Source organism: Populus euphratica, unplaced genomic scaffold (assembly GCF_000495115.2).
Source record: "Populus euphratica unplaced genomic scaffold, PopEup_1.0 scaffold1.1, whole genome shotgun sequence".
NCBI lineage: Eukaryota > Viridiplantae > Streptophyta > Magnoliopsida > Malpighiales > Salicaceae > Populus > Populus euphratica.
Genome location: NW_011499845.1, coordinates 4,024,584 through 4,047,458, shown reverse-complemented (window position 1 = coordinate 4,047,458; position 22,875 = coordinate 4,024,584). Strand labels below are relative to the sequence as shown.

The 22,875-nt window shown below is 33.2% G+C and overlaps 3 protein-coding genes across 4 annotated transcripts in view; 1 reads left to right on the top strand and 2 right to left on the bottom strand.

Moving 5' to 3' along the window:
• Window positions 1–848: 848 nt before the first annotated feature.
• LOC105122115 (gibberellin 2-beta-dioxygenase 2-like) lies at window positions 849–5,599 on the top strand. 2 transcript variants are annotated; one of them, XM_011021042.1, is made up of 3 exons: window positions 849–1,475; window positions 3,944–4,307; window positions 4,983–5,599. In XM_011021042.1, the coding sequence occupies exons 1-3, from the start codon at window positions 1,096–1,098 to the stop codon at window positions 5,241–5,243; spliced, it is 1,005 nt and encodes a 334-aa protein (XP_011019344.1). In that variant the 5' UTR covers window positions 849–1,095; the 3' UTR covers window positions 5,244–5,599. The 2 variants fall into 2 exon arrangements, 1 of the variants encoding a protein (XP_011019344.1); XR_841645.1 differs by lacking the exons at window positions 849–1,475; window positions 3,944–4,307 and adding an exon at window positions 4,315–4,873 and having other exon boundaries at window positions 4,983–5,055.
• Window positions 5,600–5,858: 259 nt separating this feature from the next.
• Window positions 5,859–9,987, bottom strand: LOC105122107 (alkaline/neutral invertase CINV2). Its single transcript, XM_011021029.1, has 7 exons — window positions 9,761–9,987; window positions 8,838–9,687; window positions 8,054–8,219; window positions 7,662–7,873; window positions 6,760–7,253; window positions 6,617–6,665; window positions 5,859–6,495 (listed from the first exon to the last, which is right to left on the bottom strand). Exons 2-7 carry the CDS (start codon window positions 9,666–9,668, stop codon window positions 6,169–6,171), a joined length of 2,079 nt encoding a protein of 692 aa, XP_011019331.1. The 5' UTR covers window positions 9,669–9,687; window positions 9,761–9,987; the 3' UTR covers window positions 5,859–6,168.
• Window positions 9,988–22,164: 12,177 nt separating this feature from the next.
• LOC105128120 (transcription factor MYB108-like) overlaps window positions 22,165–22,875 on the bottom strand; it is a 2,233-nt gene continuing 1,522 nt past the window's right edge. Inside the window, exon 4 of the mRNA XM_011029642.1 lies at window positions 22,165–22,869. Within this exon, the coding sequence (XP_011027944.1) occupies window positions 22,435–22,869 (435 nt within the window). The 3' untranslated portion in view covers window positions 22,165–22,434. The remainder of the gene's footprint in view (window positions 22,870–22,875) is intronic.

Below are 22,875 nucleotides of genomic sequence, written 5' to 3'. Positions count from 1 at the left end.
AACTTTTAAAAATATTTGGATGCTGAAGGGACTATCTTACATTGAAAAGAAAATAGTCAACAAAATCCTATAAATTTTAGCAAACTTTTTTTTGTATAAAAGCCTCAGGGGTCACACTCAATCAATTTAAATAAAACGATTTGATTTAGTAAAAAACACCGAAAGATTGAGTTGTTATTAAATATTAAGATACATGTACAAGTGCCTCGTGAAATGTATAAACTATATATTAAAGAATCCTTTAAGAATAGTTTTATATTATTTTAATAAAAAATTCAGAAATACTGTGTTGAGATGAGAATTTTCCTTTGATTTGATGGGTTTCTAGAGAGCCGATCGTGATACCTAAACAAAATGCATTCACCGTCGATTGGGTAACAATATGACTAAACCAAGTGCTCTTTTTGGTAGTGTAATAGTTTATATTTTTGAAAGTTGTTTTTTTTTCAATATTTGTAATGTGTCAATATAAAATAAAAAAATTATTTTAATATACTTTTAATGAAAAATACTTTTAAAAAAATATCATCTAAACATTTTAAACAAACAAAGACGAAGTGTAACCCCGCGAAGCACAGGCCAAGTCAAAGAAATAGAAGAGGTCCTTGAGTCAAAATAAGGTGGTAATAAATTGAAAATGATTAAAGATAAATCTAGTCAATAAAAGGATTTTAAAAAGGGAAATCCATGAAAACATATAAAAATAAATTCCAGACAAGCAATCCATGAACAAGTCAACTTTTCTTGCATTGAACAAGATTTTTCTAGTTGGACGTCAACCTCCCAAAAAAGTATTAGATTATTGAGTGCCCCAGAGATAAAAGGAAACAAATTAATATTTCAAAAAATGAAGTAGAAATGATTTTATCAACAATCTGCATCCTCTTTCACTGAGGCTCACTCTCCTATATATGTATAGCAAAGCATAAGCAAAGACTCTTCACCCCTCTCGCCCATTCTCACCTTCTACTTCCTAGTCTCTCCATCTCTCAAATATACCGACATCACTTCTTCTCTTCTATATCTTCGAAGTGCTACACTCTTCCTCTTGATTTCCTTTCTCCAGTATCCCCAGAGATATATAATTATAGAGATATGGTAGTGGCATCTCCAACTAAAATTCACAGTGAAGAAGTCCTGGCCATTGAGCTTCCAACAGTAGACCTCTCAGGTGATAGATCAATGGTTTCCAATCTCATTGTCAAAGCCTGTGAGGAATATGGTTTCTTCAAGGTGAAAAACCATGGTGTTCCTCATGACATCATTGCCAAAATGGAGAAAGAAAGTTTGAACTTCTTTGCCAAACCATTCGATGAAAAGCAAAAGGTTGAGCTGGCCAAACCCTTTGGTTATGGCTGCAAAAATATTGGCTTCAATGGTGACATAGGAGAGGTGGAATATCTACTTCTTAGTACCAACCCTCTCTCCATAGCTGAAAGATCCAAAACCATATCCAATGACCCTGCAAAATTCAGGCAAGTGCTTACACCCTTTATATTGCTCTGAACTTTTCATTATTGTACATGGGAATTTAACACTACTACATTTAGTTATCCATAATTCATTTTGCAAATGCTTTTTATTATTTTTTAAAAAAGATATCTAGCAATGTTAATTACTCTTATGCATATATTTGTTCGAGAGCCACCGACTTCTTGAAAGTGCAAGAGATGATGTGTTTTTGGTTATGAGTGCTGCCTTGAGAAACTGACATAAAACATGATTAGCACAGCTACTTGCAAGAAATTGGTGAACAAAGTTAACAAACACAAAATGCTGCAAAATCTACAAACCGAGAAGACTAAAACTACTTCTAGTTTTTTAAAATTAAAATTAGGGTGTTTCCGAAATTTGAAAATGATGCCACCATGCAAATTGCTAGTTCAATCTCCCAAATACTTCCACACACACACACACACACACACAGAGTGCTAGATGGGAAATTTCTTGAAATTGAGCAGTGTTTTCTAAACCCGAGTATTCAAATGCCCTGTCCTTTCCTAAAAAAGAAAAACAAATCTAATTTACTGCCGGAATCTTTCTTAATGAATTTCAGGGTGAAACAAGCTTGCCTTCTTTAATATTTAATGGGACCAGAAGACTCGGTGCATGCTATAATAGGAATTTCATTTATTATTGTCGTAATGTTTGGTATGAAAGGAACATGAAAATAAATAACCGGGATTTCCTTATATCGAACACTAGCTATGAAATTATATTATATTATATATACTGAAGGTAAACACACTTTTACGGTAGAACTAGAACAATTAAAATTTTCTTTAATTTTTTCGTTGTAACGGGTAATGAATGGTGAAACAGTGATGATAAATCTATAATTTTTTTTTTTTAGAACAATTAAAATTTTCTTTAATTTTTTCGTTGTAACGGGTAATGAATGGTGAAACAGTGATGATAAATCTATAATTTTTTATTTTTTACTTCTATATTATAAAAAACAAGTTTTTTTATTTTTTTTTATTTTTTATACTTGATATTTATATATCAAGCTTATTCATCACTATTTTTTTCTTATATATATATTTTAGTTTTTTTTTCTATACATTTGGTTTAGAACAAAATTATTTCTACAGTTCTTTTTATTTTTGTCTTTATATTTTATAATTTATTTTTTAGTTTTTTTTCTTCACACCTTTTGTTTTTTTAAAAAAAAAAAACTATACAGACTAAGTAAATAGCTTTCAATGTAGTAATTGCATATTTTTTTTACTACATTAAAAAGTAAAAACACTTGCTAATAATATTTAAATATTAATTTATTTGGATTAGAAAAAACAATTACTCAGCAGTTAGGCGACTTGAATAAACATGGTAGCGTTTGTTATTATTAGATCCATTTTAAAACTCCGAATCACAAGGGAATATGGAATTATATATGTCCTCTTGGAAGGTGAGATAGCATGCCACAACTTGTTTCACTTGAAAGTTGAAAAATAGCCTCCTTTGTCTTTGTCAACATCCCCCATTAATGCTTGAAAAACTATTTTTAAAACCAGAGAAGTTTCATGTATTGTAACATTGTCGTTGATTCACTGTTTATTGTCTTCTTAAAGTTGCATGGTCGGTAATCTCAAAAGAGGAGGAGAGGGAATAGTGCTGGTTGGTTTAACAATCCATGGTTTCTTTTTATAAATAGAAAAAAAGATAAAGAAAACAATTGTCAGCAGTCTCCTAGGGTTTGAATTTGAGTTAGTTAAAAAAAATATATATACCGTGTCAGATTTGTCATTTCTTTATCCCAAACATGGCTTAGGAGGGAGAGGGAGGGGGGGTGGGGGTTATGTACGAATCAATCCAATCACATTACAATCTCATTGACATGATTATCTCTTGTGAAAATTATCTATGATTCTTGATACATGAATGTCGTCCAGTGATTTATGATGGAATAAGTGAAATCCAAACAATGCTTACGCTTTTATTAATCAAATAAAAAAGAAAAGAAAGTTTATGTTGACAAAGCTGTCCAGTCTCAATCCTCTGAATAAAATATTCATCATCCATCTAATCTTAAACGTCTGGGCTTACATGTAAAATTTACTTGGTGGCATCAAACATGATAAAGTTTTTTCTCGACGACAATCACTATTAATCCAGAAAATTCGAAAAGAAAACGAAGATAAGGTACTTTTAGCATGAAAAGATTGGAGAATCAAATGGACAAGTCAGACAGATACATGTAAGATGGTCTTATCAAATCAGAAGAAAGAATAATAAAAATAATAAAGAAAGGAACTCGAATGCCAAAATAATGCCACGAAGGAATTTAATAAAGAGAAACTGGAATAGGCAAAGGAGAAGCAGAGCAGCAGGTTCATCGTCCTTGTCTAATGTGCGACTGTATGGTTTCTTTTCTTTCCAAGCCTTGTTAAACTGTTATATTCACTGACGATAAGGTGTGACTTTTCTCTCTTGGACACAGCTCTGCTGTGGGTGCTTACATGGAAGCAGTTAGGGAGCTGGCATGTGAGTTATTAGATCTGATGGCGGAGGGGCTGCGGGTCCCGGATAGATCAGTGTTTAGTAGGCTAATCAGAGATGTTGACAGCGACTCACTCATCAGGTTAAACCACTACCCCCCTCTACCTCTGCTCAGTAAGGACAAGGACTCGTCACCTTGTAACCAAAACAAGGTAGGGTTCGGAGAGCATTCTGACCCTCAGATCTTGACCATCTTGAGATCCAACGATGTGGGTGGCCTTCAGATTTTCTTAAATGATGGTGGGTGGGTCCCAGTAAAACCTGATCCCGCAACCTTCTGGGTTAATGTGGGTGACTTGTTACAGGTTGGTCCACTATTTTTCTCTTATCTTGTAATCATAATCAAGTGTGAAAAAAGTTGATTGCGATTTGATGGAATCCACTGTTCCAATAGCTGAGCTAGCTAGCTAGCTAGCTGTAGCTATCTAGGCAGGCTTTGGATTGGGTTCTTGATGCTAATGGGACCCAAATCTACAACATTAGTTTCCATCCAGTGAACATTATGTGAATGAGTAATTGAATGACCAACTAGATTCAGAACAATGGGAACTGAAAAGCACCTGACCCGGGGTTGGTTGCCTACGGTGTTCCTAGAAGCTGACTTTAAGTTATCGAGGAAATATCTCGGTGATCTGACTAAATCATTTCCAAGATATTTTTGTGGAATATCGGTTTTCTTGGGTCTCTTTATTGGTGAAAAGATGAAAGAGATATGTCCTAAAGTAAGGTCTCTACAAAACCAGGTTTTTCCCGAAAGTTCTGTTTCTGAAATTTATATTTTCTAGAACTGAATGATTGTTATCGTCAAAATCAAAGCTTTGAAAACAACGTTGTACCTACTGGACCTTGTACTTGTTCGCGTTGATTCAAAGTACGCTTCCTGGTTATCATTTATTTTTTACATGACCCTCTGCTCAGTTCAATGTGCCATTTTGTTCATCCATGGAAGTCTCGTATTATTGCCTTGTTAAATTTTGCAGGCAATGACAAATGGGAGATTTGTAAGTGTGAGGCACAAAGCCCTAACCAACTCTTACAAGTCCAGAATGTCAATGGCCTATTTTGCTGGCCCCCCACCCAATGCGAGGATCCCTGTTCCGCCAGAAATGATTACCCCCACCAAGCCGGCATTATACAAGCCTTTTACCTGGGCTGAATTCAAGAAAGCTGCTTATGCTCTGCGACTTGGAGATAGCCGCCTTGGTCTCTTCAGGATGGAAGGAGATGAGCAAGTTGCTTGATGAATTTTTGTTTTTTGATAGTCGAGTATTATGTAGTAAATATGCAAGTTTAGTCTCTTTCTGTACGCCTGCCCTAGAAAGAATTTTGCTGTTGGATATATCCTTTTCATTGCTACTGCATATAACAGGATATCTAGAGACGGCGTTGTAGTACGGCGGATATGAGTAAATGGTGCGGTAGTATCACCTTAGTCTAGTCATCAGTGTAAAAAACTTTCTTCTGAATCCTGTTTAGTGGCCAGTAGGTGGTGGTTAGCTCTATCATGGATTCTTTCCACATGACGAGCAGAACGATAGTGAAAGCCCTCCCAGGATAAGATGTTATATGAAGGTGAAATAAATTTGAATATGGAAAATCAATCTTTTGTAGGGCACAAGCTAGAATCAAGGAGGAAGTAATGGAATTACCAGCTCACTCTTTTACTCGATTTGGAAATGCGATTGCAATGAAAAACATCAGAATTGGTATCTTGAAGATACTAAAATTATTAGAAAATATCTAAATAGCATAAATTCAATGACTTTTCCATTGGAAAACATTTTTAAGCATAAAGAAAAACATACTTCGTGTATTATATTTGTCCACCACACGAGTCACCGAAAATGCTAGGCTGATTTGTGACACCCAGAAAGGGATTGATCATATCTATGGAAGAGAAGTTTACACGTGTCATGCCAAGGTCGAAAGGAAATTCAAGCACGAAACCATGCATTATTACAAGTAGGTTACAGGCTCTCAAAAACACAGCATCTAATTCAAACGAGTCATGTGCTTCAACAAGAGGTACAACAATCAGCACCTCAGAGTAGTTTGTCTGTCATCACATTCAAGTCGCCCTTTAAAATATTGAGTTAGGGCTACAAATGATCTTTTCTGTTATCGTTTTTACCACGCTATATAGCTATCAGGTCAGGAAATACCTCATCAGACAAGAATTTGAGATCTTGCAGCAATGCGTGAGCACTTCTTCCGGCCAGTTTTGCTTAGTGCACAAACACATATCTCCAGGAGCTCATAATCCTCTTCCAAGAACAACAAGGATGCTTTATCTGGATTCTCTAAAAGCATCTTTGATGTTAGGAAACCAGAGATTGTCCATGTCTGAAAAAGCCTGGACTGTTTGCCTATAAACCTTCCACTGCGAGTGTCATAGTATTCAGGCCATTGATCCATTGATAATCTCGTCTCTGCCAAAGCAACTGCCTTCTGTGCTAATTCTGGTTTCCCCATCTTGATACAAGCTAATGTGAACTGGAATAATAAGCAACGTCGTATTATGGAACACATTTTCACGACTTGATATAAGCAATGTAAGCCAACACCCAAACATAACATTCAAGTATCACAATTTTGAGTCTTTGACAAATATTACCTGCCACAGCAGTGTTGGCCAAGATCCACCATTGTGATATGACCATGGGCTGCAACAAATTGGAGAGATAATTACATTAAACAGAACCGCTATGCAACTAAGCCAATCTACATAAAGCACCCAGGAAATAATAGGAGCCTCACGTGTTCTTTGGATCACTGCCAGTAATTATACGCCATTCTTCATATTCCAAAGCAGGGTAACAAATCTTAAGAGGCATATGGCCCATGAGATCATCCCACCTGGCCTCGATCAAATTTAGGATACCCTCATTTTGTTTTGAGGTTCCCAGAGAAGAGACGATGGCCCAAAGGTTCCCAAGAGTAAAAAACCTAAAATCCATGTGAGCCGGCTGTAGATTGCCAATGAGGTAACCACCTTCCTCAGGAATCCAATCCACTAGCCACGAAGGAATTTGATCGGGGTATATGTTGAACTTGTTGACTGCATCTGTAGAGTATTCTTCAGTGTTGTAACGGTAGATCTCATTGATCTTCCTCATGTCCACCCAATAATACTCTCTGATATGGAATGAGAGTGCACTGAGTCGATTATTTATTGCAGCCACCAGATTCTTGGTTTCATCATTGACTATGAGCATCTCACGAGCACATCGTAAAGCAGAATAGAACAAGGCCTGAAAAGGTATGCTAGTTAAGCAAATGGCAAACCAAGGACAAACATAAGCACGCTTGTGACAAGTCTATAGCTTGAGAAACTTGAGCACTCCTTTTTTCCAAAATCTTAAATGCTTAGGAGAATTTTCTCAAAGTATAATGACAAAACTGCAAGAAAAAATTCACTTCTGGAACAAACAACAGCTCCATCTAATGTACTTCTGCAGCTTAAGCACGTCAAATGACCGGTTTATATTTTCTAAATTTATAATAGTTGCATGCGTTCTAGCATAACAGGTCCTTGGTCAGTGTGGTCAGATATCAACCTTGCACAACATCATAACATCTCCATAATCAACAAAAATAATTTTCCACATGCAACATAAGCAAAACAAAATTGAAGGCCGGACTGAAAATATTTAACGTACTTGGATTTCAAGAGGGTGTCCATGGATACCCATTCGTCTATCAATCATGCAGGAACCATCAGTGACTAACAGCGTAGGAAACATATCAAACCCATCTGATAAACACAAATTTAGTCCGAGTCTGATTCCTGTCTGGACATCAACCCTCTCTTGCAATGCATAGTCGCCTGTTATCTTCCCATAAGCTCTCAACAAAATTATCCACCACAGCCCTGTGAGTGTCTTGAAAATATGTTTCAGATTACAATAATTACGCAAATGTAACTGGACGAAGGAAATAACTGGATATATAGACAAGACATGAAGCAACTGAGACCAATACTCAATTCATTGAATACAGAAAGACTTCTTATTATATACAGTACAGAGAACAAAACTAAGTATTATCTTACCGGAATCAACAGGCGCAACACGCCCAATGGCTGATTCACCAAAATCAGGATCCAAAACCTCATCAAAACCTCCATCACTGCCATCAAGAGGCACTGTTTTGACTTTAAAACTTGCTGGCATTAACCCTTGCCCAGGACTGTAACAGTCCACTGTTTTCTCCCAGCTCTGACATGCATGAGAGAAAAGTTTTAGTTTAAATTGATTTTTGAAGAATTGCTACTTATCATTCTCTCTTTTTATCCCCCATAAAAAGCAATCTCTCTCTCTCTCTCTCTCTCAGCGTGTTTTTTCTTTTGATAAACATAAAAAAGTAATATGTAATGGGCTAATTTTGGTGAAAATTGCAATTATAGACGCATCATTTCAAAAGTTCAACTTCCCCAACTTAAAGCTCTAAGCTATTATCACTTTTTTTTTTTTGGAGATGAATGCATCCATGGAGTTGGCAATATTATCATCACAGCCTGTTGCCCATAAATTTGGTTTCTGCAGAAGGTGGCTATTCTTTAAGGCAGTGGTCACAAACATGGAAAGCAATATGAAAAGTGAGTATAAAATTTTAAGCAGCATGAAAAGTGTGAATCAATGCGACCACAGCAAAAGTGTTATGCTGTAAAAGAACATCAAATATATGCCAAAGCAACATATCTTTGTTTCAAATGCAAACATAATTGCCACTTCATTAAGCAGCAGAACATCAGAACGTAACTCAAATGTGAGCACGAACATAAATACGCTACATATGCAAAAAAAATAAGTAATGGAATGTTTGTCTTAATATACCTGCAACTGCAAAGTGTGAAGAAGAAAATTCTTCACAATCTCCATTTCTCCATTAAGCAAAAAAGCAAGTGCGGATGGAACAAAATCACGAATGAAGACTTGGTCATAATTCAACGGTTGCCTGTCAGCAGGATCATTAGCAGCGACAGTCCCTACTGGATTCCCACAGTAATTCACAATGGTGCCTCGAAGCAACTGCCACGCTTCCTTCTCGATCTTAGACACCTCTCTCTCAACAACCTTAGGAGTTGTGCTCTCATTCAAACCCTTGAAGAACTTTGTATTTACTTTGGATCCATTAATCTCCACCCTATTACTAGATGTTTCCTCTTTTCCTTCTTTAGCTGCATCACTTTCTGTTTCAATCTTTTCTATCACTAAAGGCTTCACATTCAACCCTCCTTGAATGTAAATATTCTCAAATCCTTTCTTATTAACATGACCCTCTACCGAAGTTGAATGATTCCTAATGTCCGACGCTACTTTGGGAATTACTAAAACACCCCTTGAACTACTACCCTTATCGGCAAGAAAACCTGAACTAAAACCCCTAGCATGACCCCAATTCCAATCGCAGACATTAAAACCTCTGCGATCCAGATTAACTATACATTTATGACCAGTATCTTGTGACCAACTACGCTTATTACAGCAGTGGAATTCATGATTATATACCGATTTCGGATGTGATTTCGACAAATTGGTATGAATGACTGAATTATTATTAGATCTTGAGAGAGAAACCCCAAAATGTGAAAAACTTCTGTAACTAATTATGATTCTACAACAGGGTTTCATTGTCGAGATACCAATACAGCTACTACTGTTCATTTTTTCTTTTTTTCTTTTTATTATTATTATTATTATTATTATTATTATTATTATTATTATTATTATTATTATTATTATTATTATTATTATTATTATTATTATTATTATCTATGTATCAATATAGAGTGTAATTAAACTTCTGCTAGCTTGAAAAAAAATGAAAAACAGAGTATTTATTGAATATAGGTAATGACTCTAAAAAAACACAAAAACTGAAAATTAAGAAAAAAGAACTGAAATTTGAAAAGTTTGATACTTACAGTTAGAAGAGACGTTGAAGAGAAGATGTGTTTGTGAGAGAGAGAGAGAGAGACCGCGTTTAGAATGATAGATTTTTGAGGGGGAACCCAAGCTGGGTTTATATAGAGGAATTGAAGGAAATTCCCCCTTCCTGCTAACAGAGAGTGCGGGGCCTACGTGGTCTGTTATTACAATAGTATCCCTGCTCGAGCTTCTGGATCTTTTACACGAATAGCCTTCGCATTTTTCCAAAATGTCATGAGTTGGAGTCATCTCGTGGTGACATGTAGCCCCACCAATGGATGGATTTAATTTTTATATGTAAAAGCTATCTTGAAATATGTTTTGGCCAGGAGAAAAGGGTAATTTACATGATAATGAATGGATTTTTCATAAATCATGTTGTTGTTCATTGAAAATGTTAAAATATTATATATTATCAATTCTTAAATGTGATTGGATTATCGTCAATGTGAAAACAAAATATTCATTGTTTTTTATTTTAAAAAATATTTATAATTATAATTATTTAGAATACAAGAGTTATAATAAATTATTTTTACAAGGTTTGAGTGTGAAAATAAACCGTAAAACTTTAAATAAGAAAAGAGCTAAGGTTATGTTTGGTGAAAAAATACGAGAGGGGGAGGAAAGTGGGTGGAAAGAAAATCGTCTTTCTTCTGTGCTTGGATGAGTTGAAAACGAGAGATGAGTAATTGGAGAGAATTTATTTTTAAAAACATTTAAATGATAAAAAAATTGAAGGGAGATAAAATCACTAATTTTACGTTCTTTCTTCTGTGCTTGGTTTATAACTAGCATGTTAATTCCAAAATAAAATTCCTAGCATTTACCTCATCTTCGCATGCAAGAGAGAACAGCTTTAGAAATTTGTATTTTCTCTCCTCGCCATTTTCCCTCTCCCAAACAGGGTGTAATATTAGAAGACACAAGGGCAACTTAGGTGGCGCAAGAAGTATACTATTCAAATATTTGGTTTTGGATAAAGGGTAATATGGTCCTGCGGGTAACGTGTTTTGCTTTTGACAAGGGACCACAAATGTCGGTTCTGGATGCAATAAAGAAAATGTGCGGAAATCAAGAAACGTCAGGCTCTGTCTTTTATATATGTGTGTGTGTGTGTGAAAATAATGCAAGAGGAAAAGAAAAGAACATCGCGATATTTTTAAAAGTCAGATATTTTTTTATCAAGAAGAAGTTTTGAACTATCTTATTTATATGCGTTTTATCACGTATTTGGCATAACAATATATATTTTTTTAACGTGTCAGATCTATTTCACAAAACTTGTGTTTAACATTAAATTTAGTTATGTTACATTATACTATATTAAATAATTAAAAGAAAACTAAAAGAAAAGAAAAGAATATTAAAATTTTATTAATACTGTATAATATGATCATAAATAATTTTAAAAAATAAATTTAATTTAAATATAAAGATATTATACATAAACTAAATTAAAAAATAAAAATATTATTTTATTTTTAACTGATAAAATAAAATAATCATATATTTCTTAACAGATAGGATATTCTTGGCTTGTTTTAATTTTTTATAATTTTAAATATTATTGATGTGTTAATATTAAAAATAAAAAAATATATTATATTTTAATATTTGAATATCTGATTTAACATTGTTTGGTATAAAAAACAACTACCTAAAGCACCTGGACTTGCTGTTAATACCTGATTTCAGTTTAGACATTGTTTGGTAAGTGGTTAGAAAATACAGTGAATTATTATTAGAAATAACTTTTGAGAATATAAAAAATTGATTTTTAATTTTGTTTTCTCCTTAAGTATCTATCTGCACATTAATTGATTTTTTTGTTATTTGATATGTGAATAGCTTCCGTTATTAAACGAAATCCAAACATAACATAGGGTGCAGATTATTCCGAGGAATGTTGCTAGCCCGTTTGAATCAAGGTAGAAGCAAGTTGACACTGGAATTGAGATTAGTTACTGCTCTCCTTCGTCGGGTCTCGTTCTTTAAGGGAAAGGTCCATGTCGGGCCGAGGTCCTTTACAGTGGACCTTAAGCTCGAGCTTGGATTAGATCCACCACGTCAGGGGGCGGCCATGGATCCAGATGCCTCTGGGGTCAGCTGTGGTCGCGAGTAGTCGACGGACCTCAGGGTCGGGGTGGGACTGGGAAAGGGACGTGACAATACTCCGACGTCCCGAGACCGGATAGCCCCAGAATAAATTGAAATCAATAAAAATCTAAACAGATTTGACTCTTTTTTTTTGTTAGTAAAAATGGCCATGTTACTTGATTTGATTCTAGCTGACATTCTCCAGCTTTCACATCGGAGAGTGAGTGAGTAACTAAAAGAATGCGTGCTCGTCCACCAAGTAGCGAATCACAGTGGCATGAGGGACTTGGACTCCATTCTCAAGACTTTGTTAGTTTAGTTGGTGGATGGCGTTATAGCTAGCTGGGCCGGCTTTTCATGATGGATCGCCCTAAATTGTGTAATTGCTGGCACACAAGCAGTTTGCTTGAAATATACAACGGAGCAGCTGGGAAATCAACACATGCTCAAGGGAACCCATAGCAAAGCTTCAGACTTGGTAAATTATAAAATACAGGTACAGTAGTGATCTCACCCTGGCAGTCGACGGGAGTTCCTCGAATTCATTTCTCGAGGCACTGAGAAATTTTATATTCCAAGGTATTTAGTAAAACCAGCAACAGATTGGATCAATTTCTTTTCTAAAAAAAGAGGTTTTCTGCTAGCAATTTCACTGTATCCAAAGGTGATTAACCCACTTCTTAAAAAAGAAAAGGAAAATGATTATTTTTTTCCAGTATGAGCTCATGTTCATCATTGTGGGGATGTGGCTCACTTCTCTGATACTTTTTATATTCTCCACCTGTCTTCTCCAGATTTGTGGAATGCCTAGGGCCCAATCCAGGTAAAAACTAATGGAGAAATTGTGGGGAAAAAGGGTGATTAATTACTGTCATTATCTGAAACAATTGGTCCATTTTTTTTTTAACTCTCTGGAGTTTTGAGTGCGTACTAGAATCGACTCGTATCAGATAAGCCTGCCAGCACTGCCCTGTATCATGAACCCGTATAGAAGGAAGATTAGGCCCTTAGAATTTACATGTAGAGAATATGGGCTCGTGCAATAGAAGTTGTTAACTTTGATTAGGCCCATATACACTGGCAGAGAATATTACAGGCCCAGATATAATCCACATGTTTCGTCAAAGCTAAAATCAACTCTGATCAAATATTCTAAGTAATCACTCCACCATTTCTTTTCAAAATTATCGAGTCAAACATTTTCATGTTGAATGGCGTCAGCAATGATCAACTTCTTCCCTGGATGCATGATTTTTAATCTATCAAATTGAGGAGGCTGGCCCGTGATTATTATTTTTTAAGTATAATGTAAAACTAATTATCATTTGTTTAGTTATAACAACCACGTTTGTTAATTCTAACTAATACAAAATCTTCAACTTTCAGATGGGAAAAGGACTAAATAATTGAAGAAAGTTTGCCCATTCCATCCGCCAGGCAGTAAGTTACAGTAGCACAGGTACTTAATATAAAAATCATCTGTTTTTTTTAGTATTTTTTTAAAAAGTTGATTTTTTTATTTCAAATAAATTTTTTTTAAGTTTTAAAATTGTTTTTTGCTTTAAAATAATTTTTTTAAATAAAAAATATACATAATTTTAATAGATTTTGAAAAAAGTATTTCAAAAAAAAAAACACTACCTTTTTTTTTTTTTTTTAGATTAACGTGGGTGTCCGGGCCAGCTTGCGTGCACCACGACTAATCCCACGGGCCCTGAAGTTAATGACCATGTAAGCCTCCAGTGGCCATCATATGAGCAACCAAGAACTCGAATCTGAGAACACAGAGGGAGCAAATCTCTTAATCCTAAGTCTTTACTACTTGATCATCACCTAGATGGTTATCACTACCCTATTCTTAAATTCTCTATTGGCTGACCTGACCTTTCTTGCAACTAGATCACTTGTTCAAGACAAGCTCAGTCCGCGCTATAGAGAAATCTTAATAGTATGCTAGTGTGTTAGTTTGTATCATCAGCCTAAAAAAAAATTATTTTATAAAAAATATAATTAATTAGAATTAATTTAATAGTTATATATTTTTAATTATAATTAAAATTAAAATTAAAATTAAATAAAAATAATTTAATATATTTGATTAACAATGCTTTTCAATTTGAAGTTGTAAAATAACTAAAAATGATATATATTAATATTAATAGTTTTTAATTTAAATATTATAGATTTAACTATTGTTATTATATTATAAAATAAATAATATTTTATGTAAATTTATCTGACAGGGACTATAATTTTTATGATTTTTTTAATGTGAAATAAAATCAAGTAAAATATTATAAAAAATAAAATTAAAATTACAATCAAACTTTGTAAATAATAAATCATTATGCAACTTCTTTTTAATTAATATAATATTATTGAATAATGTTAAATACTAGCTTTTTAAATAAAATATTATTAAAAATTAAAAAATTTAGTTTTTTTATTTCATCGAATCAGTAATATATTTAAATTCAGGCTACATCTGGTCTAACAATGGATAAGCTGAACTCCTCAAAGTGAGATTTTTAAATCACTTCGCACAGTTTTACATGGTAAATTATAATTTATTATGGATATAGAGAAGGAGCTTGGGTAGGAGCAACAATTTTTTACTTTTGTTAAATTTGAGACACAGCCGCAAGTATGGTGGATTCCACCTAAAAAATGAATCTGCATTTTTTAATTTAATTAAATATTAATATTTATGATATATAATCAACGTTACCACAATATCAACCAGGTAAAATCATAGGATTTGTTTACACATGTTATCCTTGTTCATCACAAGATCTTGGCCTCGGAAGGCGGCAGCCAAAATTTTGGCCAAGTTTCTTTATAGTTTGAAGTTTTTTAGCTGCCACGAGCTTTTAAATAATATGCAAGAAATGACAATTTTTATGCGAACCCGGCCTTTGGAATAAAGCAATTTTAATTGTTTTTTTCTATGGATTCCACCGTTTATAATTGAGTAATTGATGAGAAATTAAATCAACACAGCTTAATATACTAGTTTTAAGTGAATGCTACACTGTAGATTAGATTTTAAAAAATAAATGTAATAAAAAAATTAGATTATAAAAAATTATTTTATATTATCATTAAACTTGATCTACCATATTAATCTTTGAGTTTTTTTATCTGATTTATTATTTAATTCAAGTTTAAAATTAAACTATATAATAGTTAAATCAATGTCAACTTAGAGGCTGTTTGGAAGTGTGGTGCTGTTGCTTTTCATGCTAAAATGCATGCCAATGATGTTTTTTTATTTTTTTAAAATCATTTTTGACATCAGCACATCAAAATGATTTGAAAATATTAAAAACATATTAATTTGAAGTTAATAAAAAAATAAAAAAATTTCAAATTTTTTCAAAAGCACTTTTGAAACGCAGAAACAAACAGGCTCTTAGTTAACTTGACTAGTTTAAAAATAATCTTGTCAACAAAAAAAATATAATGATGAAATTAAAAAAAAAATATAATTAATAAAAAAAAACCTCTTAACCTATTTATTGTCTAACTCAAGTTTAAAATTATTTTATATAAGGGTTGTTTTAATGTAATTTTATTAACTTGATTGATTAAAAAATAACTTGGTTAACCAGTAAAAAATATTTAAAAATGAAATTAAGAGAAAAATGATGAAAATGACAGGGAAAAAATCTTTTGAATTGATTTTTTACCTAGTTTTAGTTTCAAAATTAAATAATATAAAAAATATTTCGATATAATTTAATTGACCTGATTAGTTTAAAACAACTTAAATAGTTATTAAAAAAATTTGAAGATAAAATTAAAAAAAAGAAGGTTGAATTGAGAAAAAAGGATGCTTCATTATTCAAATGATCATTGAAACTCCATCATGCTTTTAAAGTTTTTTGGTTTTATAAGGTAATTAGTATTTGTGATAATATCTTAAAACAGGCGGAGCACGCAATTAATTCTCACTTATCTATCAAATCTGAGTCAAATATATTAAAAATATTTTTTAAAAAATAAAAAATATTATTTTTAAAAAACAATTACTATTATATTTTTAAATACTATCTTCTAGACTCACACACATCTATCCAAAAGGATTTTAATAACACTAACCCTTTTCTGACGTTACCTACTGTATTGATTTAAATCCATAAAAATTATCAATGAAGAAATTCTTGTTCTAATTCCATCTTGGCGTTGTTCATGGATGCTATTAAGTAGTGCTGATTTATATTAATCTCGCTTTCACAAGCATGCTGGTGGGGGTGACCATATTGGAAACAGTAAAAAATACAAATGACTCTGGGTTTTTTGGCCCCTCTGTTTTTATTTTATCTCCGTGCCTTTTTTGTACTTTGGCCTTTTGCCTCTTCTATTTTTATTAATAAATTTGCTCGTTCGCATTCAAAATAAAAATAAAAATAAAAATTGACGACAACAAGAATTTTATACTGTGAAGAACCAAAACGGACCGCAAAATTCATTCAACAAAGATACATGGTTTTGCTCACTCCCTTGATCAGAGCATGGCTCGTTTAAAAATTTAAAAATTAGGAAAGATGAAAATATTCAGACAATTCCAAAATACAATTCGAGGACTACTGAGATGAAAATAAATATTGTCAAGTGGTACTCTTATTGACCTCTTTTTTCATTTTGTAAAGATCACATGCAACAATATGGTGCTTAGTTGCTTCTTGTTTTTTTTTTCTTTTTTTTTTATGGGACGCTCATGATGATTAAAATTATATCATTGACTTAATCCATTAATTAAATTATTTTTTTTTATGAAGAATTAAACTTTTTAATTATTGGGGATTCGAACTAGTAGTGATATACTGATAATTGCTTATAAAAAGTTAAGTATATTGATATAATTTTTAACGTGATTTGACAAATCCACTACATTTATGAGAAAAGTTCATATTATTAAAGATAAATAAAAAAAGAGTTACAATATATATGAAGGAAAAGAAAGATCACTTTATTCAAATTCTACCTTCGTTGCTCTCAAATACACTATTGTACATTGCAGAATGGCTGAAACTCATGGCAGCCTCCTTTTCTCTTTTCTTTCACTCTTTTTTTATTTTGTTCTTAAATAATACCTTTATTTATAGGTAATTTAATAGTGCTCTCAAATACACTATTGTACATTGCAGCATGGCTGAAACTCATGGCAGTCTCATTTTCTCTTCTCTTTCACTTTTTTTCTCATTTTGCTCTTAAATAATACTTTTATTTATAGGTAATTTAATAACAAATAAAAAATCATAAATCATGATACAAATAATAATAGTATATGAATGACATCATTTTTGTCAATAATTAGTGCAATTATCATTATAGTCTTTAAATAATGATAACCCTATTTTCTAGAGTAAGTTATCTAAGTTGATGCTCGTTAATAATAACATTTTAACACTAACCTTTTCATTTACTATTCGCAAAAATATTACAAAGTAAAACTCTGGAGTAAATATTTACCATCAGTCTCATATAAACAACTACGGTTATTCCAAGACTTCCCAGCATCCTTCCATAACTAGCTATCACAAAATAAAAATTTTGTTTTTACTTTGTATGGAACGTAAGAGGTCCATATATACGTGATAAGGCCTATGATTGAGCAAAACACAACACAGAAATTGCACGATGTAAGAAGCTGTTTCTTAGCGTGAAAAAGAAATAAAAACGAAAGGAAGACACCAAAATAACGTACATGAAAAGACGTCTTTTGTATTTAGTCTAAAATAACCCCACCAAAGATATATACAAATCCATACTATTATCTATATAGAAAAAGTTTCTCATCAAATTGGCCACCGATGAATAACCATGATTAATCAAAACATACGTTCCTACTTAAAATGGAAGGCCAGAAGAATCATTTACTTAATTTGTTACGGGCTGGGAAGCTCTTCTGTTCATTTCTGTTCCTGATCTTGAAATTGAAAGAGATTACCAGTAACTTTTGTTAGCCACTCGTTAACTTGTGGTTGTGGAGCTAAGCTCTTGGTAGCCTCAAATAAGCTGCATAGTGACTTAGCTTTCACATAAAAGCCTTCACGGAAGTGCTGAGGGAGGATGAAAAGGAAGTGATGTTTTGGAGACGATGGTTTTACTTGAAATAGTAATAAAGAGAAGTGTTGAAGTGCAGAAGATATATCGTCTTTCTATAACATGTGCCATTCGGGAGATCATTTTGATGTGTGTATATAGGATTCCATGGCCTTGCAATCTCGTGAGAGATCGAGCATGTGGGCTCGTCTCTTCCATTTGCTATTAGAGGAAAAAAAGAAGTTAATTAAGCACCCATGGAAGAGGAAAACGAGAACGAGGAGAAGTTCCATTACAATTTGAGGTGTGTTACTGGGAATTATCAAGGAAAAATAGCTTTCAAGGTCACATCTCATGTTTGTTCCACTTTAATTGTTAAGTTAATGATTATACAGGTAACGTTGATTTCATTTTCTGGTGGCATGTGATTTTATTTGACCATTGCCAAATTCGAAAGTTTGTTAAATAATCAATGATGCCAAATTAATTACACATTTTCAAAATTAAAGCCTAATATATATATATATATAAACAATAAAAATTATAATGCTAGGTTCAGTACTATCGATTATATACACTTGTAAAAATTTTAATCATTTAAATTAAGTAGAAAGAATGTATCTCTTTAATCAAGAATCTTTTTCTCTGTTCATGCACTTCTTTTTTGTTTTAACAAAAAATATTTTTTTTTATCACAAACATTGTTTTTTAGATAAAAACTTATAAAATAAGTGTCAATTAAAAACATAAAAAACCATGACTCTGTGCTACGTGATGTAAGAAAAATAATTAGTCTAAGACATTATGTCAGAAAATTATAATAAAAGATGATAAAAATAGATATTTTATTCTTATTTGATATTCATGATCATGTTTTTTTTTAAAATATTTACATGTTAAGTTAATATATAATAATTCACATGGTAATTGTTAATATTCTCATAAAAAGCTCTAATCATATTTGAAAAGAAAAAAAATAGGTTTTTTAAATATGATTTTACTTATTTTATTATAGTGAGGTTTGCTAATTTAAAGTCAAAATAATTCTTTAAAAAATAAAAGGCAATATAAAAAGATGATGAACGTTTATGTCTAGGTACAATGACTTGCCTATTAAATAGAAAACATGTCATCAATCCTATTTTTTTAACAATACAAACAAGGCATCGTTTGTTGATTAAAATTTTAACAATTTTTAGTGGTTAAAAAGTCAGTGTTTGAATTTTTTGACCCTAAAAAATCCATTATTTACTTGTTTTTACCTATAAAACCTAAGAAAGTTAAGATATTCTGAGCAATTTCATATTTAACCCGAAAACTCTCTCTCATTGGTACAAAAACCTGAAATTAAATTATTTTTTTAGCATCAATTTATTTTTTCTGGTAAGATGAAAGTCTTAAATCTCCTCCATGAAAATTCTTTTTGCAAGACAAATCTATTGTGACCCGAAGTGTTTTTTTATTTATTTTTATCATTGATTTTAATTTTTTTAGCAACTGTCATCTTAAATTTATTTCATAAATTATTCTTGAATTTATTTTAGAATTTTCTCTGACACTTTGTCTTGTATGTGTGTGTTTATGTTAAAAAAATAAATTCTAATACATAAAACGATGTTAAAAATAAAAACAATTGATGACAAGAATAAAATAACACTCTCTCTCGAACAATGTCATCTACATTGATTTATCTGTAGCGGCACAATGAAAGGGCATGCTTTAGGTTTTTATAAGCTGGAATGCCCCTCCAACCCAACGCCCAAGGGAACTGCTTGACAAAGTCAGATCCTGGGACCCATCATCCAAGATCAGTTGCCCACGTGGGGCAGCTCAAGGCCCCACATTTTGACGGAGAAGTCTTTGTACTCAGAGGGCCCCAGTGCAACAAAGATTAAACTTCGAACCCTTGAAAGGAAAATCAACGCGGAGGAAAGATAAGTCTTTCGTATAGCTATTGGTGGAGTCCAGTTGTACAATCTTCTTCTCTCCCTGGTTCATGCTGCCATACGTGTACACGTTAATCAAGTCTCACCCTATGGTCGTATATCATACATGTACATATACGGCGGAGAATTATGTTATATGATAATGTTTGTATTTATTTATTATTACTAGAAACCTTGAATACCAGCAACTTGAAATACCTTAAATCATCCATATTTATCAGGTAAAATCCGGATTTAGATTGCTAGTTAAACGCCAAATTGCTTACATCACAGTAATCAATAAATGTCATTCAACCACGATAAGGTACTTGGAAGTTAGCTTGATTCATATGGATCTGTTCAATGCCTAATTTTGCTAAGTAAGAAAAAAAACTTGTAATGAATCTTAATTCGGTGATGCTCATTAAAAAATTTAAACTTTGTTTCCACTCCAGCCCATTATTCGTAAAAAAAAAAAAAATGTTAATTTGAAATTATGATGCGAAGAAAAAAATCGCTAACCCTTAAAATCAACATGCATGCTCCTGGGCAAATCCTGAACCATCAAACTTTAGAAAGTACAGGTTCGTCATGCATGGAATTCTCTCCAAGAAAGAGAATTCAATGGTTGCGGCCCTCAGTGCTTCAGTCCAGGAAGCTTAGCCTCAGGCCCAACCAGCTCTGCGGTGGTTGTCTGATTTTAACACGTGGCAGGTCCGTAACCCCTCAGTCCCCTGGGGACCATTTCGATGGCTTCTCCTACAGGCACGCGCCTTCAAAGATTCCCCGCCGCCAGGCACCTCTCTCTACCCTGTTCTAAAGAATCACGTGGAGGGGCACATCTTTCACCCCCCCGCGCGTGCCACCTCTCCTTTAAAGTTTTAAACTTATCAAAAGTTTGAACTGTTGTTCCTCAAAACAAGGGCGAGTTTGTCATGTCAGCAAATGAACATCTTTACAAATTTGCCTTTTCCAATTAAAAATAAAATAGACTTCTTGCTCGATATACATTGAACAACCAATGCCATCGGGGATCAGTGTAATGGGTCTTTCCCGAACTCACTGATTGAATGGTTGATATTTTTTTATAAATTAATTTTGATAAATCTTTATTGTCTATAATGTTCAAAACTCAAACAAGGTTGCAGCAGTTTTTTTCTTTTTAATTTTGATATAAATAGCTTATCTTTATTGGATATAAAAGTTCGACCGAGTTGTATGCAAAAGCAAGTGAAAAGAAAAGAATGGAAGACGGAAAAATGAGGATATCTCGAGTCCTTAACTTCCAACGCTGCTCTTTCTACCCATTAAAAGAAATACCAAGAGGAGCAGAGAGCGGGAGAGGATGGTGGGCTCATGTTTTGCTGGTTGGATTATGTTAATGTTTGTTTTTGTGTTAATGGTTAGTTTTTAAAATGTTTTTTTATTTTTAAAAATTATGAAAATAATATTTTTATCTATTTTTGACAGTAATATATTAAAATTGCTAAAAAAAATAAATTTCAAAGTAAAACAAATTAAAATTTTATAAGACATTTTTTTTCCGGAAAAACAAACAATTACGTGGGAATTAAATCACTATGAGATCATGTCCGGTTAAATGGGCTCTAAGCACTTTGTCCGTACGATGACAAGCAAGCAAGAAACGGGGGTCTGGAATAGTACTATCTACTGGCTGGGGTGGGGGCTTTGATCATTAAAATGATAAGGTCGTTTTTATTTATTTTAAAAATAATTAATTTTGAAACTTCTTCCTTGCGGCCATCTTATTTATTTCAACCCACAAGAAAACGAACCCAACAACGCCACGTCTCGAAAGATTATTGTAATTTCACTTCTTGTAACCTAGAAACTAGGGAATTTAATCTTGATTCAGGCCCCATGGCCAAGGTTTCAAGAGTATGCTATAGATGATAACTGATAAAATAAAGACATCTAAAAGTAAAGAGGGTGGAGCCAATCACGCACCTCTTTATACTATAAAATTGTCTAAAATCATGCTTCTATAATGCAATCGATGAAAATAAAAATTATATTCTATAGTTGTTTGGCAAATGACAATTCACTCCAAGACAAGAAGAAAGAACATATCTCAATTCTGAACTCTTTTTTCTTGCCGCGCTTTTAAAAACCAAGTAAAGGGGGAAAAATAAGGAGAGTTAAAAGTTAAAGTTAAAGAATAAGATTAAGAAAGCCTCGAATTACAAATTTCCCACCAAAAAAAAGAAGAGAGAAATACAAACCAAATAATCCACAATTAGACCCTCTTTCTATCACAAATTCTATAAGTATCATTAATTATTCTATAGATGATGTTTTTTTTCTCTAGCTAGCTATACTAGCCCCCATGATCTTGTATTTCTCTGCATTTTAACCTTCGCTCTCACCCATATTATTTTCCCTTTTCACAAGTTGTTTAGCTGCTGCTGTCAGAACCAAATATCCTCAAGATTCCACATATTGTCCGATGTGTCCCCACCGTCCATTGGCCATTGATTGTTGCTGTGCTCCATGGCTTGGAAATCTAACCCGTGGTTAAAAATACCAGGTGGGCTAATCATGGACTCCAAGTAGCCAACTTGGCCCGCTTGGAAATAATCCGGATTGGTGTTACGATTAATCGGGATATTGTAATAATCAGTAGTCAAGTCCGAGACAGGCGAAACTTGAGTAGCAAACGAGTCCGATGAGGCAGCAGTGCTAGAATTCTCCGGGGTGTAACTTTGTGTAACATGTGAGACACCAAAGTCATTGCCGTTGATCCCATGTGGTGCCATGACCAGGTTCCCGGTGCCCACGTCACTATTGCTGATTGAGTGCTGATTGTTGGCAGGAGCAGAGACGGTGGCAGCCGGGGAAACCGACGCGGC

Bases quoted from the DNA above. Each gene is read 5' to 3' on its own strand.
- LOC105122107 (XM_011021029.1), bottom strand. From the start codon at position 9,668: ATGAACAGTAGTAGCTGTATTGGTATCTCGACAATGAAACCCTGTTGT. The intron at 7,874-8,053 runs GTAAGATAATAC...AGACACTCACAG, and splicing joins TGTTGCGCCTGTTGATTCCG to GGCTGTGGTGGATAATTTTG. The intron at 6,496-6,616 runs GTAATATTTGTC...TTATTATTCCAG, and splicing joins GGCCAACACTGCTGTGGCAG to TTCACATTAGCTTGTATCAA.
- LOC105122115 (XM_011021042.1), top strand. From the start codon at position 1,096: ATGGTAGTGGCATCTCCAACTAAAATTCACAGTGAAGAAGTCCTGGCC. The intron at 1,476-3,943 runs GCAAGTGCTTAC...TCTTGGACACAG, and splicing joins AATGACCCTGCAAAATTCAG to CTCTGCTGTGGGTGCTTACA. The intron at 4,308-4,982 runs GTTGGTCCACTA...TAAATTTTGCAG, and splicing joins ATGTGGGTGACTTGTTACAG to GCAATGACAAATGGGAGATT.